Raw genomic sequence first — 19,902 nt, 5'->3', positions numbered from 1 at the left:
TAATAATATCACTTCAATGTTCAAAGTAAGTTTATTATCAAAGTATTTGTTTGTCACCATATATCTGTCCAAGTTGCATGCCATCTTGGTCAATGTCTCCCATCCACTATGTAATGTACTGGGTGGGCACAGGAGTACATTCAGCCAGAGACTCATTCCACTGAGATGCAGCACAGAGCGTCATAGGAAGTCATTCCTGCCTGTGGCCATCAAACTTTACAACTCCTCCCTTGGAGGGTCAGACACCTTGAGCCAATAGGCTGGTCCTGGACTTATTGCATAATTTACATATTACTACTTACCTATTTATGGTTCTATTACTATTTATTATTTATGGAGCAACTGTAATGAAAACCAGTTTCCCCCGGGATTAATAAAGTATGACTATGACTATATTACCCTGAGATTAATTTTCTTGCAGGCATTCACAGTAGATCACAAAAAGAAATTGAATCAATGAAAAACTATGTACAAAGACAGACAAGCAACCAATGGTCAAAATAAGACCCATGTACAAATACAAAATTGCAAATACTTATAATAATAAATACATACGTAAACAAACAATGCTGAAAACATGAATAGTAGAGTTCTTGAAAGTGAGTTCATTGATTGTGAAATCAGTTCAGTGTTGAGGTGAGTGAAATTATCCATACTGGTTCAGGAGCCTGATAGTTGAAGGGTTGTAACTGTTCCTGAACTTGCTGTTGTGGGACCCAAGTCTCCTGTATCTCCTTCCCAATGGCAACATTGAAAAGAGAGCATGGCTTGGATGGTGGTGGTTCTTGATGATAGATGCTGCTTTCTTGTGGCATTGCTACCATCTGGAGGATGCCACTGGACCACGCATCTAACTTCTATGGCTACAGATCAAGTCAAAGGCTCACCTCCTATCATCCCAAAGCTTTGCTACCACCCGTGGGGCAGGTCCAGAATGTAGCGGGTTATAGTTCACCTGCCTGGATGAGAGTGGCTTCACCAACAGTCAAGAAACTCAGCACCAGCCAGGACAAAGCAGCCTGCTTGATCAGCACCTGAGTTAGTCATTTCCTCCGGCCCCAGTGTGCAGCGACTGCCCTGCACAATTCACCATCTATGCCTGTGGCTTCCACCATGTGAAGGAAAAGGGAAGAGGAGGGCAGAAGAGGACATCAGTGCTTCCTGTTTCTGAATGGCAGAATTCCCTCCAGAACAGCACTTTCGTCAGAAAAGCAGCATCAGTTCATAGCTGGCTTACCATCACCTCCTCAAGAATAGTTCATGGTAGTTTGTAAAATGAGATGGACTCCGAGTCTGAAATTCTGTACAGTACTGCCTTAGAGGTGAAGCTTGAAACTCATTTCTTTGACAGAATTCTGTATGCCTGTCATATGGTTTGATAAACACCAATTAGAAATATGAATTATAGCCTTTTATTGCTGAAACATGACCATTTTAGTTAGAGGTGTGTCCCATGATCACACAGTTAATCAGAAAGACCTGAATTACGGAACCATAAGGTTATTATTGATCTAATTAATAAAAGGGAGGTGCAGGAAATAATCTGGTTAGTTGGATTTCTCTGGTTATATTGGCTGAGGCATGCATTAGGTTCACGGTTTAACCAGTCCAGCTCCCTTTAGAAACTGTTGGACTGTGTTCTGCTACTTGCTTATTGGAAATAGACAGCGGGGGAGTGGGGGGAAGAAAGTATTGGAGGGGTAGGGCTGATGTTTATCTAACTGCCAGCAACACACATTGTGAACAATAGACACAGCCCTGGTGTAGGGGCACTGTTTCGTATACTGAATGCAGGGAAATGTTACAAGGTTTTAGGACTGTACTGCTTCAATGTCCTGACATTACCTAATCTTAGTTGGTTCATTGATGCAGTACACGCCAAGTCATGGGTCAATATTTAGATCTCTAAGCAAGGCAGGCAACATCTACGGAAAGGAATAAAGTGTTGTTATTTCAGACTGAGATCCTTCATCAGGGCACAGTAACTAAGTAATCAATCAGGGGTTCCTCCAGCATTTTGTGTTAGTTCCTCTGGATTTCCAGCGTCTACCGAATCTTTTGTGTTTAGATCAACAAACTTCTCACTGCCTCCACATCTATTTTATACAACCCTTTGTATTTTTGTAATATAATAAAATGTTTCTATTGAAAGAAAGAATAAAGACTTGCAGTTATAACCTTCTTATAACAACTGCAGGATGTCTCAAAGCATTTTAAAGCTCTATTGAGTTACAGTCATTGTAAAAATGTTTTCCGCCTGTCTTATCTATCTACATTTCGATCCGTCAATCTGCCTGTGTCTCAGTCCATGATTCTCTCCATCCACGCTTGCTTTCCAAGTTTTATCCTTATTTGTTCAGCTGTTTGTTATATGTGCCGTGGCAGGCTGTTTAGCTACGTTCATTTCGGGATGCTTTCATTTGTGCTCAACCTGCTGCTGGCGGGGAATGTGCTTTAAGTAGCTGGTGGTGATGGCAATTGGAGCAGTTAGTGTCTGTCCCAGATATCAGAGGAAGGAAGTGCTTTAAACAGAGGCCTGGGATTCCTGATTGCTGTCCTGCGTTCTTGGTTACTCCTGCAGTAATGATGGTGGGGAAGGCATTATACCTGCCCGTAGGTTTACGAAGATGTTGCAGGATGAGAGGATCTGAGTTATGAAGATAGGTTGGCCGGGCTGGAACATTGGAGAAAGAGGGCCAGCCTTATAGAAATGTTAAAAATTATGACATGCATAAATCAGATGGATGGTAAGTCTTTTACCCAGGCTAAGGAGACTTCAAAACTAGGGGTCATAGGTTGAGTGTGAGAGGGGAAAGATTTGAATGAGATGCATTGTGGGTGGTGAGCGTATAGAGTGAACTCCCAGAGGAAGTGATTGAAGCAGGTACAATAGTATCATTTAAGAAGCACTTTGGGGAGGTACATGGAGAGACGAGGCTCAGAGGGAAATGGCGGAACGCAGGAAGATGGGACCAGCTGTGTGGGCGCCATGGTTGGTACGGACTGGTTGAGTTGAACGACCTGTATCCATGCTGTACTGCTTTATGTCTATGACTCGATGGTACCTAAATGCAGCAGGCAGGGAAACACTCAATAACTGCCCACAAGGGCAAGAAAGGAATCCAATCTGTTGTCTAAATGCCCAGTGAACTTGCAGGGGGCTCCTGTGGAGATGCCAAAGTGCTTCATGTGCCTGCAAATCCGTAGCCCACTTGGGCGAAGGGATGGAGGTAGAAGGAAGGATGCGTGTGCAAATAACTTTTTTCTCTTTCTTATCTCTGTAGAGCGCCAGAGATTATCCTGGGATTGCTGTTTTGCGAGGCGATCGACATGTGGTCACTGGGGTGCGTAATCGCAGAGCTGTTCTTGGGGTGGCCGTTGTATCCGGGAGCATCGGAGTACGATCAGGTACGCTTCAACTGTGCTGGATGTTCGATGCAGTGTTGTGCTCGGCTTCAGTGAAATTGGTCTCTTGACTCTTTGTGGGGCACCTTGTGAACACTGGTTGCCATATCCAGTGCCCTAATGCCAGGTCTCTGTGAAGGTGTGAATATTAACTGTACCATGTACTCATTGGGTGACCTCCTTTTAAGTCTTTATTGATATCAGTGATCCCAGAACCCCACTTTTCAGGAGTGTCAAGAGTCTTCCCTGATTACCTCATCCTGGACAATATTTACCTCTCAGTCAATCTCACCAAAACAGACCTGAGGTATTTTTTGTTTCTCTAGCCACTGGTCTGCTCAGCTCTTCCGGCATTTTGTGTTTTGATTTCACACACCCAAATCCTTTTCCAAAACATTTCATGAGGTGATTAGCTTGTTGCTGTGTATGGATTCATGCTGCATTTCTCAGTCAAACGCTTCAGAGTTCTTCAGTCAGAGGGTGATGAATCTGTGGAATTCATTGCTACAGGTGGCTGAGGAGGTCAAACCATTGGATGTACTTAAAGCAGAGGTTGATCGATTCTTCATTAGTAAGGGTGTTCAAGGTTATGGGGAGAAGGCAGCAGAATGGGGGTTGAGGGAAAATAAGTCAGCCATGATGGAGTGGCAGAACAGACATGACCGGCTGAATGGCCTAATTCTGCTCCTATGTTTTGTGGAATTCCTTGAAATGGTGTAGTATGTAGAATGCAGGTGGAAATGGGAGCACCCAGAGGAAAACGTACATGGCCACAAGGAGAATGTGCAAATTCACACAGACATCATTCACGGTCTGGATTGAACCTGGGTTTTCAGTACTGTGGTTGGGCCTCTACCTACTGCACCGCTCTGTGGCATCCAGTGACGTATATAGATAAACCTGCAAGATTTTCACAGACAGTGATGTGGTCCCCACTACCTCCTGTGGAAGTAGGCCTTCATTCCTGACTGGACAGGGTGTTCTATCAGCTTCCAGCTCATCTACCACCCCGCAAGCAGTTTCCAACATATCTGTGGGTCCCCTTGGACCACATTTTATTATCTGTTGGCTCAACCCCAGTGAACTATAGATTTCCCCACCAACCCAACCCAACACTCTGAGTATTTTATCTCCCCAACCCATGGATCTCCCACGAACTCAACCCATCAAACTTGGATCTCCCCACAAAACCAACCCACTGAATATGTCACTTCCCCAACCCATGGAAGCTGTCTCCTCCTCAACCCACAGATCTCCCCACCAACACAACCACCAAACCTGTCTTCTTCCCCAACCCACTGAATCTGTCTTCTCCCCGATCCACTGATCCCGTTCCTCTTCCCAGCTCATCGATCTTCCCACCACCCAACCCAATGAATCTGTCTCCCAACCCTGCTCATCACACCCTCCACCAAACCTGCCTCTGTCTGCAGCTCACTGATCTCCCCACCAACCCAATTCACTGTACACCAGCTCTTTCCCCAACATGTTGGTCTTTGCCCTATCCAGTCTTGGTCTGAACTTGTCAGAGTGTTTCCTATATCCAATCAATCCTTTGTCAACCTTCTCTACGGATTCAAACTGCCATTAATTCTCTCTCTTTCCAAAGTTTGGAGAAAGACTTTTGACCTGAAATGTGAACTATGTTCCTGATTCTGCAGAAACTGCCTGACTTGCTGACAGTTTCAAGCATTGTCCGCTTTTTGTTTCGGTTTTCCAGCATTTCCTTGATATTCATTTGCTGAACATGTTACCCCTCACTCACCTTGCAGCAGAAGGAAAGCAAAAAAAAAAGAATTGCTGAGATATTCAGGCAACATCCGAGGAGAGAGAAACATACCCTCAACAGAACCTGTGCAGACATGGGACATCAGGGCTCACCAATTCTACAGATGCTTGATGATTTGTCGATGTGTCCACGAGTCCCAAACCGTGCCCCGTCACATCAAACTGCCCAATTTGATCTGTCGCAGGAGGCACCTCATTCCTCTGCTTGCCAACTCAAGAAGCCACTGAGGGTACGTTTATGGTCTTCTGCTGCTGTAGCCCATCCACGTCAAGGTTCAACATGTTGTGACTTTAGAGATCCTCTTCTGGACAGCTCTGTTGAAACGCATGGTTACTTGTGTTACTTGTCACTTTCTCCCCTGACCTTTCTCATTAACAAGGCATTTTTGCCAACAGAATTTCCACTCTATGGATGGTTTTTGTTTGTCACAACATTCTCTGTAAACTCTAGAGACTGTTGTGCGTGAAAATCTCAGGAGATCAGCAGTTTCTGAGATATTCAAACCACCCCCATCTGGCACCAACAATCATTCCATGGTCAAGGTCACTTAGATCATGTTTTCTCCCCATTCTGCTGTTTCGTTTGAACAGCAACTGAACCTCTTGACCATGCCTGCATGGTTTTATGCATCGAGTTGCTGCCACATGTTTGACTGATTAAATATTTATATTAATGAGCAGTGTACAGGAGGTACCTTTTAAAGTGGTCACTGAGTTTAATTGGGCCTTCCAATATAAATTTCCCCATAGCATGGGAAGGAGAGGACATGCCAAATCTGCCATTTCTCCAAGGCAGCGTTTTACTGCTCTCTTCAATTCTGCATAGGATGTGCCTCCCTTCCAATCCAGCTGCTGAATATCCTTTCAATAAAGAGGTTCTTCCCAAACTTGGTGGCAAGGAAGGTTGCTTCTTATTTAGCATTCATCGGCCAGCAAACCAGCAGTCTCAGGGCACACTAACAGATCGATTATGTCAGCAGTAAACTCCAAGGATCCCATCGTAGGAATATTGCTCGGGAAAACTAAAGCTGGCTACATAATGGCAGGTGGCTGATTGCTTTGTCACAGCAGGAAGAGATGCTGGGAGTGATGTCGTCTGGAGTTTAGCCCTCTGGCAGTTAGCTCCTGGGAGGGTCACCCACGGCAATAAGGTCAAGGTAAGTTTCTGGGACAAAAAGCGACCCAACCAAGGCCTCAGCAATGGAGCTGGTGGAAGATTGGGACACATCACCACGGCAGTAAAGGTGGAGGAAGGCTGTAGCAGTGAAGGGACCCAGTCATTTTGCATTCCATGTCACTGGACCCAGACACTGACCCTAATATGTCAAGGACCGTGAGGTGGCCACCTGTGCTCAGCTTCCCCACATTCAACAAAGTTACGCACAGGCGTTCTCCATTAAAGAAATTCACCCTAACATCCCCGATTATGTGTATCCTGGATTGGCCTCTACAGCCACCTGAAGACCCACCAACAGACAACCCCTTAGGGAGGACATCATACTCGACCTGAGTGATTGCACTGCTAGTCAAAAGAACATCATCTTAAAGCGGAGAAATTTAGCTGCGGAATTTGAAACCTCCGGGCCTGAAATCACAGCTGCTAATATGGACATTGGGACTGAGGGCCATCCAAAAGACCTTTACATCTCAGCAACTACCAGCCAGAAGACGTTGTTACTTGTTTTCTCCTCTGGACCTCGTTACTGAGCAAAATCAGAATGCTGAAGTGACAAATCAAGCCAGCATTGACTGGTTGGTAAAAGCACAAAAATCAGGTTATTTTCCCAAAGCGGCAAGATTATTATTTTCTTTAGCCTCTGGACATCTCAAAGTGCTTCACAGTGATTGAGGTCAGCACTGTAATGCAAGAAGCAAAGCGGTCAGTTTACACTGAACAACACTCTTTCTATCCTGGTAGCTTTGAGGGATAAATATTGGCGAGGACCTGAGGATACTAAAATAGTTTGATAGGATCATTTATACCTGTGCACCTGGGAAATTCTAGGGTCCGTATTAGGAAGTGCTGGAATACTGCACTGGCAGTGTAATGAAGATTATTTTGGACATGTTCAAAGGACTGAATGGTTACTGCATCCTTAAGTTCTAGAGGCTGTGCTGAGAAGATTGTCAGTCAATAGGTATGGAATAACAAGAGTATAGGGATATCAGTGGATTGTGAGCTCGTCTGTTTGGAGGACTGAGAGGTTGGGAGAATTTGGGAGTTTGTGAGTGTTGGGTGATTGTGAGGTTGGTCGAGTGATGAGAGGTGTGTGTGGTTGGAAAACTTCTTGACGTGGAAACCATGTTAGCTTACTAGAGTGACTGACAATGAGAAATGCCCGATTGAATTTCTGCCAAATGACCTGGAAGTGATTGTTGTAATGCTTCAGCCCCGGAGGAAATTAATTTTCCGTAGCATAACACTGAAAAGCCATAGTATAATTAAGTTCCCAGGCAGCTGTCTTTCAGCACTGCACTGAAATGCTAGCTGGATTGTTACGCTCAAGTGTTTGGACTGTGATTTGAACAGGGTGTCCTTTGGCCAAGGCTGGAATGAACCAGTCAGCAAACACTGAGTGAAAAAGAACACAGGACATAGAAGAGTACAGGCCCTTCAACCTACGATGTTGTGCCAACCTTTTAGCCTTATTCCAAGATCAATCTAACCATCCCCTCCTACATAGTACTCCCTCCATTTTTCTATCATCCACGTGCCTATCCAAGAGTTTCTTAAATCTGCCTCTACCGCCACCCCAGCAGGGCATTCCACTCACCCACCACTCTCTGTGTACAACACTTACCTCTGACATCCCTGCTATACTTTCCTCTAATCTATATATAGCATCTATAAATTTGCTGACGATACAACCGTTGTTGGTAGAATCTCAGGTGGTGACGAGAAGGCTTACAGGAGTGAGATATGCCAACTAGTGGAATGGTGCCGCCTCAACAACCTGGCACTCAACGTCAGTAAGACGAAAGAGCTGATTGTGGACTTCAGGAAGGGTAAGACGAAGGAGCACATACCAATCCTTATAGAGGGATCAGAAGTGGAGAGAGTGAGCAGCTTCAAGTTCCTGGGTGTCAAGATCTGTGAGGATCTAACCTGGTCCCAACATATTGATGTAGTTATAAAGAAGGCAAGACAGCAGCTATACTTTATTAGGAGTTTGAAGAGATTTGGTATGTCAACAAATAACACTCAAAATCTTCTATAGTTATACTGTGGAGAGCATTCTGACAGGCTGCATCACTGTCTGGTATGGAGGGGCTATTGCACAGGACCAAAAGAAACTGCAGAAGGTTGTAAATCTAGTCAGCTCCATCTTGGGCACTAGCCTACAAAGTATCCAGGACATCTTTAGGGAGCAGGGTCTCAAAAAGGCAGCGTCCATTATTAAGGACCTCCAGCACCCAGGGCATGCCCTTTTCTCACTGTTACCATCAGGTAGGAGGTACAGAAGCCTGAAGGCCCACACTCAGTGATTCAGGAACAGCTTCTTCCCTCTGCCATCTGATTCCTAAATGGACAATGATTCTTTGGACACTACCCCATTTTTTTTTTAATGTAGCCCCCCTGGCCGCCCTCAGGGTTGCTCTGCTCGCTGTTGTCTAGGAAAACAGCTTCGGCCCCGCCAAACTGGGTAATTAGTTTGTGCAGATGCTGTGTGATGTACCCCACCCCACCCAAATAACAGACAATACACCAGATACGATTAAATGATTTACAGTTTATAGATATTACTGGAACTATGTAATTAATAGAGAATAAAATATAAAAGGAAAATAAAAGGTGCCACACTTATCAAAGTTCAATCTCTTCGTGCACAAAACAGTTGGAGCTCAAGAACCTTCTTCTTCACCCTGCGACCCCTCGGACCACCTCGACCGGCTGCCTGGGACCAACAATGGTGGTCGACCAGACGCTCCACACGAGTCCGTCTCCATCTCCTCTCCTCGCCGAACCCCCTCCTCGGGGTCCAACCCCTTTAGCAGACATCACAGCACCTGGTCGATCCTCTGTCTCGCTCTCCGGCTTTCTGCCTCAAAACCCCGCGCATACAAACCTTTCAGATACACCAAAATCATAACAACTATCCCAATTGGTTACTACACCCTGCTATCTGTATTAACTCAAGCAAATGTCTAGCTAGAGACTTCCTCAGCATTTAACATAACAGAGAAGCATTCCCGATTATAACATAACAAAGAAACCATTTTGTTTACCCTACACGGTAACATAAGAGACGAAACCCTCTTACATTAATATACAGTATTTTCTGTTTCTGCACGTTTTTTTAATCTACAGGTTTCCCCGGCCATCCGAAGGTAGAACATTCCTATGAAATGGTTCGTAAGCCAGAATGTCATAAAGAGAAGAAGCAATTACCATTTATTTATATGGGAAAAATTTGTGAGCGTTCACAGACTCAAAAAATAACCTACTAAATAACACATAAAACCTAAAATAACAGTAACATATAGTAAAAGCAGGAATGATATGATAAATACACAGCCTATATAAAGTGGAAGTACTTTTCTACAATCATTACCACACTGTTCTCTGTAGCGAAAATCTCACGCAAGCGCTCTCGGCAGAAACACTTTTTCCAGTAACTTTTAAGCTATGAATCTGCCAAATCATACCAAATAACACATAAAAATACACAGCCTCTATAAAGTAGAAATAATGTATGTACAGTGTAGTATCACTTACCGGAATCGGGAAGACAGCACCGAGCACACTGATGATGGTGTGTTAGGCTGAGTCGTCCGAATTTGGGGTGGTGCAGTGGGCCTCAACCTCCAGGCCGCCGACCGATACCGATCTGCGAAGCATGCAAGGGTACAGCGGTAGCTGGGACGCACCCAGCACATCTTTAAGAAAAAAGCCAAAATAAACAAGTTAATCAGAGGTGACACAATCGGCAATCGCCTCTGATCTGGGCTGACATTTATGTGCCGGGTGGCACCTAATTAATTAGCTTGTTTATTTCGGCTTTTTTCTTAAAGATGTGCTGGGTGCATCCCGGCTTCCACTGCATTCTCTGCGGATCGGTATTGGTTCGCTGCCTGGGGTTTGGGGTGGTCGGACACTGGGGTGTCATCTCATCGTCGTCTGTTTCCATCGGGGCAGGCAGGTCATCTTCTATGTCTGCCTGCCTCGATGTCGAAGGTCGAGGTTCGTCGTCTGCTGTGACTGATGTGGAAGGCTTGAGAAACGACAGTATGCTTGACTGCTTAGCCTCGTGCATTTTTCTATCATCTCATGCAGTTGCTTCACGTTTAGCTCCTGGATGACTTCACTTTGCTGCTGCATTCGTTTTCGATTGTTATCCTTTGCTCTTCTAATTGCATCAGCTCTTCATCTATCAGTTCTTGGTCATGGGATGCCAAAACCTCTTCAACATCATCTTTGTCAACTTCCACAAGCCAAACTCACTTTGTCCTTACTTCATTCACCACGATCAAAACGCTTAATTATGTCTAGTTTTACGCTAAGTGTAACACTCTTACGAGCTCTTTTAGGCTTTTCTGATACCTTAGAACTCATCTTGCTAATGGCTGCTCACAGGCACGTGTTTAAGCAATGCCGGCTAGAGTGCAGTTCCGGGGGAGGAGCGGCTGCTCGGGGTGTGCGCTGCCTTTTATTGTGCACTGCTTTTCTTGCGCACTGCTTTTTTCGCGTGCTGCCTTTTCTCGTAACATTGAAAACACCTTCTGTTAGCGAAAACGGGTAACTAATGTAGGTCTTTCGTAACAGCGAGGTTTCGTAAAGCGAACGTTCAAAAGCGAACTCCTCAGTGCCTTACCATTAACCCTGTATGTTCTACCTTGGTTTGTCCTTCCAACGTGCAATACCTCATACTTGTCAGTATTAAACTCCATCTGCCATTTTTTAGCCCATTTTTCCAGCTGGTCCAAGTCCCTCCGTAGGCTCTGAAAACCTTCCTCACTGTCTACTACACCTCCAATCTTTGTATCATCAGCAAACTTGCTGATCCAATTTACCACATTATCATCCAGATCATTGATATAGATGACAAATAACAATGGACCCAGCACTGATCCCTGTGGCACACCACTAGTCACAGGCCTCCACTCAGAGAAGCAATTCTCTACCACCACTCTCTGGCTTCTTCCATCGAGCCAATGTCTAATCCAATTTACCACCTCTCCATGTATACTTAGCGACTGAATTTTCCTAACTAACCTCCCATGCGGGACCTTGTCAAAGGCCTTACTGAAGTCCATGTAGACAATATCCACTGCCTTCCCTTCATCCACTTTCCTGGTAACCTCCTCGAAAAACTCCAATAGATTGGTCAAACATGACCTACCACGCACAAAGCCATGTTGACTCTCCCTAATAAGTCCCAGTCTATCCAAATGCTTGTAGATTCTGTCTCTTAGTACTCCCTCCAATATCTTACCTACTACCGACGTTAAACTTACTGGCCTATAATTTCCCGGATTACTTTTTGATCCTTTTTTAAACAACGGAACAACATGAGCCACTCTCCAATCCTCCGGCACCTCACCTGTAGACAGCGACATTTTAAATATTTCAGCCAGGGCCCCTGCAATTTCTTCTTCAAGGTCCGAGGGAACACCCTGTCAGGTCCCGGGGATTTATCCACTTTAATTTTCCTCAAGACAGCAAGGACCTCCTCCTTTTCGATCTGTACAGTTTCCATGATCTCACTACTTGTTTCCCTTAATTCCATAGACTTCATGCCAGTTTCCTTAGTAAACACAGACGCAAAAAACCTATTTAAGATCTCCCCCATTTCCTTTGGTTCCGCACATAGCCGACCACTCTGATCTTCAAGAGGACCAATTTTATCCCTTACAATCCTTTTGCTCTTAATATACCTGTAAAAGCTCTTTGGATTATCCTTCACTTTGACTGCCAAGGTAACCTCATTTCCTAGATCCAGTCTGGCCTCTCCTCTGCTCAGGCTGTCCACATATAGTGTCTGGAATCCCTCCTGATCATACCCCTGCTCCATCTGACTCTTTTGCACTAATGAGGTGCCAATCAGTTTGTGGGACGTTGAAGTCACAATCATATCCAGTCAGGTTATTGTATCAGACTGGTACCAGACCCAGGCTGGATTGTTGAGCTAGGTACACCTGGGCTGATTGTAGGTTGATTGTTGAAGGAGCAATGACTAGCTCTTTCTTTGTGGTTTTGGACTTAAGCTATATTTATGTCAGTCTCCAATCCTATCTTTATATTGTGATAACAGATGATTTAATGGGAACTGGTCTACTACATTCTGTCCAGCTTATGTCAAGTGCAAATTGTATCTGTACTGAAGTACACCATGGACAATGATAGTGTATCTGAAATGTAGCGCTCAGATAAAATGCAAACTGGAAACTGTACGGGGAGTCGCTGCTTATCATCACAAGCGGGTGCTGAGCTGATTTTAATCTCTCTGTGCCACCAGGCTGTCTCAGGGGCCCAGCAATGAAAGGCGTTGGTACAAATCACCTTCTAAACATCCAGCAGAAATAATATCCCCTTCTCAGTGAAAGACACTTTGCAAGCAGCACAGGGTCATGCAGAACAACTGGCTGAAGAACAAACTCTCTGAATGTCCTGAAGCCAGATCTTCTGCATGTGACTTGAGGATGCTTATTTCGAGCAGTTTTGCCCATTGTTGATGTTATGGTAAAATTAGTCCAATCCCTAACAGTGTTGATAAAGAAACACGGGCTTTTCCTGTTTCTTGCTGCGAGCCCCTAAGCCCATGTTGAAATGATTCGTTTTATTCTTTTAAGAGGATGGCTTTGCTACTGACTCACCCCACCTTACTATGACATAACATCTGACCAGAAGACACAGCCAAAGAATTTTAGAGAAACATATGAAACATAGAAACACAGAAAACCTACAGCACAAAACAGGCCCTTCAGCCCACAAAGCTGTGCCAAACATGTTCTTACCGTAGAAATTACCTAGGGTTACCCATAGCCCTTTATTTTTCTAAGCTCCAGGTACCTGTCCAGGAGTCTCTTAAAAGACCCTATCCTATCCGCCTCCACCACTGTCGCTGGCAGCCCATTCCGTGCACACACCAGTGTTTGCGTAATAAACTTACCCGACATCTCCTCTGTACCTGCTTCAAAGAACCTTAAAACTGTGCTCTCTCGTGCTAGCCATTCCAGCACTGGGAAAAAACCTCTGACTATCCACATGATCAATGCCTCTCATCATCTTATGCACCTCTATCAGGTCACCTCTCATCCTCCGTCGCTCCAAGGAAAAAAGATTGAGTTCCTTCAACCTTTTCTCATTATGCATATTCCCCAATCCAGGCAACAGCCTTATAAATCTCCTCTGCACCCTTTCTATGGCTTCCACATCCTTCCTGTAGTGAGGCAACCAAAGCTAAGCACTGGTTAGTGGGGTCTGTCCAGGGTCATATATAGCTGCAACATTATCTCTCGGCTCTTAAACTCAGTCCCACGATTGATGAAGGCCAAAGCACCATAGGCCTTCTTAACCAAAGAGTCAACCTGCGCAGCAGCTTTGAGTGTCCTATGGACTCAGACTCCCTCTGAACCTCCACACTGCCAAGAGTCTTACCATTAATACTATATTCTGCCATCATACTTGACCTACCAAAATGAACCACTTCACACTTATCTGGGTTGAACTCCATCTGCCACTTCTCAGCCCAGTCTTGCATCCTATTAATGTCCCGCTGTAACCTCTGACAGCCCTCCACACTATCCACGACACCTCCAACCTTTGTGTCATCTGCAAATTTACTAACTCATCCCTCCACTTGCTCATCCAGGTCATTTATAAAAATCACGGACTAGGGGTCCCAGAACAGATCCCTGAGGCACATGACTGGTGACCAACCTCCATGCAGAATATGACCCATCTACAACCACTCTTTGCCTTCTGTGGGCAAGCCAGTTCTGGATACACAAAGCAATGTCCCCTTGGATCCCATGTCGGCTTACTTTCTCAATAAGCCTGGCATGGGGTACCTTATCAAATGCCTTGCTGAAATCCATATACACTACATCTACTGCTCTTCCTTCATCAATGTGTTTTGTCACATCCTCAAAAAATTCAGTCAGGCTCATAAGGCATGACCTGCATTTCACAAAGCCATGCTGACTATTCCTAATCATATTATGCCTCTCCAAATGTTTATAAATCCTGCCTCTCAGGATCTTCTCCATCACTTACTGACCATTGAAGTGAAGACTCACTGGACTATAATTTCCTGCGCTATCTCTACTCCTTTTCTTGAATAAGGGAACAACATCCGCAACCCTCCAATCCTGCGGAACCTCTCCCATCCCGATTGATGATGCAAAGATCATCGCCAGATGCTCAGCAGACTCCTTTGCCTCCCACAGTGGCCTGAGGTACATCTCGTCCAGTCCCGGTGACTTATCCAACTTGTTGCTTTCCAAAAGCTCCTGCACATCCTCTTACTAATATCCACATGCTCAAGCTTTTCAGTCTCTGTAAATCATCCCTACAATTGCCAAGATCCTTTTCCGTAGTGAATACTGAAGCAAAGTACAGCCGGCCCTCCTTATCTGCGAGGGATTGGTTCCGAGACTCCTCGCAGATACCAAAAAATGCGGATGCTCAAGTCCCTTATTCAACCTGTCTAAATGTGGTGGACCTTAGGGCCCAGCGGCGGAGCTCTGAATCCGCAGTGTTTCTGTTCACGAAAATAAAGTGGAAATAATAAAGCAATCGGAAAGAGATGAAACGCCATCAGTCATTGGAGAAGTGTTAGGCTGTAGTCGGTCAACGATTGAAACAATTTTAAAGGATGAAGTGAGAAAGGCCCTGCCCCGATTAAAGCTACAATTATTACTAGGCAATGCAGTGGTTTAATTATTGGGTTTTGGGGTTTTGGGTTTTTGATCCTTCACATCAACCCGGCACGGTTGGAGAGCGCGCTCAGGAGCGGTCTGTCACTGGATCGAACTCGGGAATTTCCATTCCTGAGCCCGGCGCTGAAACATACGTTTCTTAAGTGTTTTATATGCATAGAAAGGTAAAATATATACTATATACTAAGACAAACAGTTGACTACCTGATGCTAAATAATATCGGATGTACCTGTTCCGACTTACTTAGTAAGAGAACTTACGTTTTTTTCCGAACCTGATCCACGATAGCCTACGCACATCCTCCTGTATACTTTAAGTCATCTCTAGATTACTTATAATACCTAATACAATGTAAATGCTCTGTAAAATAGTTGTTATACTGCATTGTTTAGGGAAAAATGACAGGGGAAAAAAGTCTATACATGTTCGAACAACAAGTGCTGGAAGAGCACGTCTAGGTTTTCTCGATTCGTGGTTGGTTGAATTCGCGCATGCGGAACTCGCAGATAAGGAGGGCCGACTGTACTCATTAAGTACCTCTGCTGTCTCCTCCGGTTCGATACACAATTTTCCACTGTCACACTTGATTGGTCCTATTCTCTCACTTGTTATCCTCTCGCTCTTCACATACTGGTGGAATGCTTTGGGGTTTTCATTAATTCTGTCTGCCAAGGTCTTTTCTTGGCCCCCTCTAATTTCTTTCCTGTGTCTACAGAATCGCCTGACTGACCCCCTAACTATAGAGTCCCTTATCACAGCTGCCGTCGTCTTCTTTTCCCTACCCTTCTGAGCCACAGGGTCAGACTCTGTGCCAGAGGCATGGCCACTGTTGCTTCCCCCAGGTAGGCCGTCCTTCCCAATGGTACTCAAGCAGGAGTATTTATTGTTAAGGGGCACAGCCACAGGGGTGCTCTCTAGCCTCATGACTCCTGCCCTTCCCTCTCCTGACTGTTACCCAGTTATCTGTCTCCCCAGGCCCCGGTGTGACTACCTGCCTGTAGCTCCTCTCTATCACCTCCTCACTTTTCCTGACCAGACAAAGGTCATGCGAGTTGATTCACAAAGTGTTGTGTAAACTTCTTGCTCGATGAATGCATCGTGGCTTTACTGAGGAAAATTGTTGTTTTGTTGATAAGGCAATGCTCTTCTTTTGGCAGCTGAGGACTTGATGACTTCATTCCTGTACCCACCATCTTTGCTTGCATCTGGTTTTATGGGACCTGTATGTCAAATATGCCAGTATGAACGACTACATAAAATTAGCTTTCTTGATTTTGACAAGGGTTCAATGTGAGACAGTCTTTTGCAGTCAAAGTCCAGTAGTAAAAGGGAATGGGCCCTTAGGTCTGAACTCCATTCATTAGTCATAGAACACAGCACAGAAGCAGGCCTTTTGGCCCATCTAGCCCATGCTGAGCTATTAATCTGCCTCGTCCCATTGACCTGCACCCAGACTATAGCCCTACATACCCATCCCACCCAAACACCTATCCAAATTTCTCCTAAATGTTGGAATCAAACCTGCATCCGCACATCTGCTGGCTGCTCATTCCGCACTCTCACCACACCGAGTGAAGCAATTCCTCCTTATGTTCCCCTTAAGATTGGTACTTCCCAAAAAGGCAAGGAAGATGACTGGAAAGTCTTGGACTCTGGGAATGATTGGATATGTTTTAGCAGCTCTCTGTTCAGTATGACTGTATATTGGCAGGCGTTTTCAATTGGGATGATTATGGTTTGGTGGGTGTACAGGGAGCTATCCAATTTCATGAGAAAGTGCAAAGAAATTTGGACCAGACAGCACACATAGTGTGGAGAGCACCAGTCTACCGTACTTCTTTTAGACTTCAAGCATCTGCAGCAGTTTGCTGTTTCAGTTCTGCTTTGTATCTGGGATCACTCTGGGCAAACATTGGCAACGCCAAAGTAAATAACGAGGAGCCTTGGAATTCTGTGGCATGCAGGGGAGGGTGCAGGAGAGGAGCAGAGATTGGACGTGCCCTGGCAGCTTCATCTGTTCAAGGCCTTGGATCTAGGGCTGCAAAGTTCAAGCATACAACGACTTTGGAGATGGAAACCTGCTGCCCGGTACTTAACCTGGAGGTAGGGGTTGGGAGGCTAGCAGCCATGTGTCACAGCTGAGCCAGTGCTGTGGCTGAGGATACAGGTGGAGAAGGCATCAGAACCCACTGGCACTGGAAGATTGGCGGCAGGAGACTAGCCCTTGGCATTAAAAGAATAATCTCTGCAAGTCTGCTGGGGAGGTCAAAGTCTGGAGTTTGCAGATGCAAGTCCAAGTCCACTGGAGGCTAGAGGCTGGAGGCTTTTCTTGGGGTTAAAGGACTGTGTGTATGTGTGGGTGGGAGGGAGGAATGGGGCTTATTTTTAGTGTTGTGGTTTTGTTGCTTGTTGTGTTCTGTATTGTTCTGCCAAGCATCGTGGGCATGGTATGTTGGCACTGGAATGTGTGGTGACACATGCATATTGCCCTCAGCACACCCTTGGGTATGTTGGTTGTTAATGCAAACAATGTATTTCACAGTATGTTTCGATGTACATGTGATAAATAAACTGGAATCATGAATCTTAAAGAATGAGGTTTATTATCCCTGATAGATATGTGAAATGTGTTGCTTTGTGGCAGCAATACAATGCAATACAAAAAAAATCGACTAAGTTACAAAAATAAATAAGTGTGTAAGTAAATAAATAAATGGATAAATGTGTGAATAAATAAACAGTGTAAAAGAGGAATAGCGAGGTAGTTCATGGGCCATTCTGAAATCTGATGGCAGAGGGGGAGAAGCTATTCCTAAAATGTTGAATGTGTGTCTTCAGGGTCCAGTACCTCCTCCTACACTGTAGCAATGAGAAGAGGGCATGTCCCAGATGGTGAGGCTCCTCAGTGATTGAACTGACAGCACATTGGGGGGGGGGGGGGGGGGGTCAAGAGCTACAAAGTCTGAGTGGTGATTGGACTGGATGTAGTGGCAATGGCAGCTTATCAGTTCAGTGACTGCAAGGACCCTGGCCCAGAGATGAAGGTGAGTATATTATGTACTGGCAGCCATTTTAGTTCATTGCTAACAACAACCACTTCCGGGCCACTTTGTCTAATAGGAACACGGCAAAACAGTGATGTATTCCCTAATGTACCTGAAATTGCTCCAACACTGAGGCCAGAATGTTTGAGAAAATATCAACTTCCAATGCATCAGGCTGAAGAAAAGAGTTTTGCAATTGAATGATAAAGATTAACTTTATTGTGTCACATGTTCATCAAAACAAAGTGAAATGTGTCATTTGCATCAAATTGAATCAGCAAAGATGCGCTGGGAGCAGCCCACAAGAGTCACCTCGCTTCCAGTGCCAATGTAACATGGCCGAATGTACTAACCGTAACTCACACATCTTTTTTTTGGACTGAGGGAGGAAACTGGAGCACCCAGAGGAGAGCCATGTGGTCACGGGGCCTTTTTGGTTCTCATGGTCTTCCCTGCACTGAGTATTGATGCTAGGAAAGCCACTTGGCGGGTCACGAGATGGCTGGCTACTACCAAAGGTTGCAAATAGGCTTGAAATTCCATATCCCAAGAACAAGTTTTTAGTGGTGTAGTTTTGTAACTTAGTATGGTAAATTCTGTTGGGTTTCCACTGATACTAATAGAGAAATGGTTGCCATTCTGTCAGTGCTTATACACAGGAAGAAGAGCAATAGTGTTCAATAGAGTCTATCAGTATGGAAACAGGTCTTCTGCCAACTATCCACTTCCTATTTACATATCACAGATCGGGGAACCGCTTTGTCCAGCACCTTCACTCTGTCCACTACAAGAAACAGGATCTCACAGTGACCGCACCCTTTAATTTCAATTCACCATTCCCATTCTGACATGTCAGTGCATGGCTTCCTCTACTGCCATAATGAGGTCCAGATTCAAGATGCATTTATTATCAAAGAATGTACACAACCTTGAGACATACTTGCTCACAGGTGGCCACAAAGTAAGAAGCCCGAAAGAACCCAATTAAAGAAAATAGTAAAGAACAACACTCAATGCGCAAGAGAAAGAAAAAAACTGGTGCAAACAACTGAAGAGAACAACAAACAACAGGAATTCTGCAGATGCTGGAAACTCAAGCAACACACATCAAAGTTGCTGGTGAACGCAGCAGGCCAGGCAGCATCTCTAGGAAGAGGTACAGTCGACGTTTCAGGCCGAGACCCTTCGTGAGGACTAACTGAAGGAAGAGTGAGTAAGGGATTTGAAAGTTGGAGGGGGAGGGGGAGATCCAAAATGATAGGAGAAGACAGGAGGGGGAGGGATGGAGCCAAGAGCTGGACAGGTGATTGGCAAAAGGGATACGAGAGGATCATGGGACAGGAGGTCGGGGGAGAAAGACAGGGGGGGGGGGAACCCAGAGGATGAGCAAGAGGTATATTCAGAGAGACAGAAAAAGGAGAGTGAGAGAAAGAATGTGTGTATAAAAATAAGTAACAGATGGGGTAGAGGGGGAGGTGGGGCATCAGCGGAAGTTAGGGAAGTCGATGTTCATGCCATCAGGTTGGAGGCTACCCAGACGGAATATAAGGTGTTGTTCCTCCAACCTGAGTGTGGCTTCATCTTTTCAGTAGAGGAGGCCGTGGATAGACATGTCAGAATGGGAATGGGATGTGGAATTAAAATGTGTGGCCACTGGGAGATCCTGCTTTCTCTGGCGGACAGAGCGTAGATGTTCAGCAAAGCGGTCTCCCAGTCTGCGTCAGGTCTCTCCAATATATAAAAGGCCACATCGGGAGCACCGGACGCAGTATATCACCCCAG

At 45.1% G+C, this 19,902-nt stretch overlaps 1 protein-coding gene across 7 annotated transcripts in view; it reads left to right on the top strand.

The window, feature by feature from the left end:
* hipk2 (homeodomain interacting protein kinase 2) overlaps positions 1-19,902 on the top strand; it is a 259,940-nt gene that overhangs the window by 179,744 nt on the left and 60,294 nt on the right. For all 7 annotated transcript variants that reach the window (XM_072268021.1, XM_072268017.1, XM_072268020.1 and 4 more), the window contains one exon: positions 3,285-3,408. In XM_072268021.1, the coding sequence (XP_072124122.1) occupies positions 3,285-3,408 (124 nt within the window). The remainder of the gene's footprint in view (positions 1-3,284; positions 3,409-19,902) is intronic.

Source organism: Mobula birostris, chromosome 9, assembly GCF_030028105.1.
Source record: "Mobula birostris isolate sMobBir1 chromosome 9, sMobBir1.hap1, whole genome shotgun sequence".
NCBI lineage: Eukaryota > Metazoa > Chordata > Chondrichthyes > Myliobatiformes > Myliobatidae > Mobula > Mobula birostris.
The sequence above is the reverse complement of the archived record's forward strand: the minus strand, read 5'-3'. Positions and strand labels throughout refer to the sequence as shown.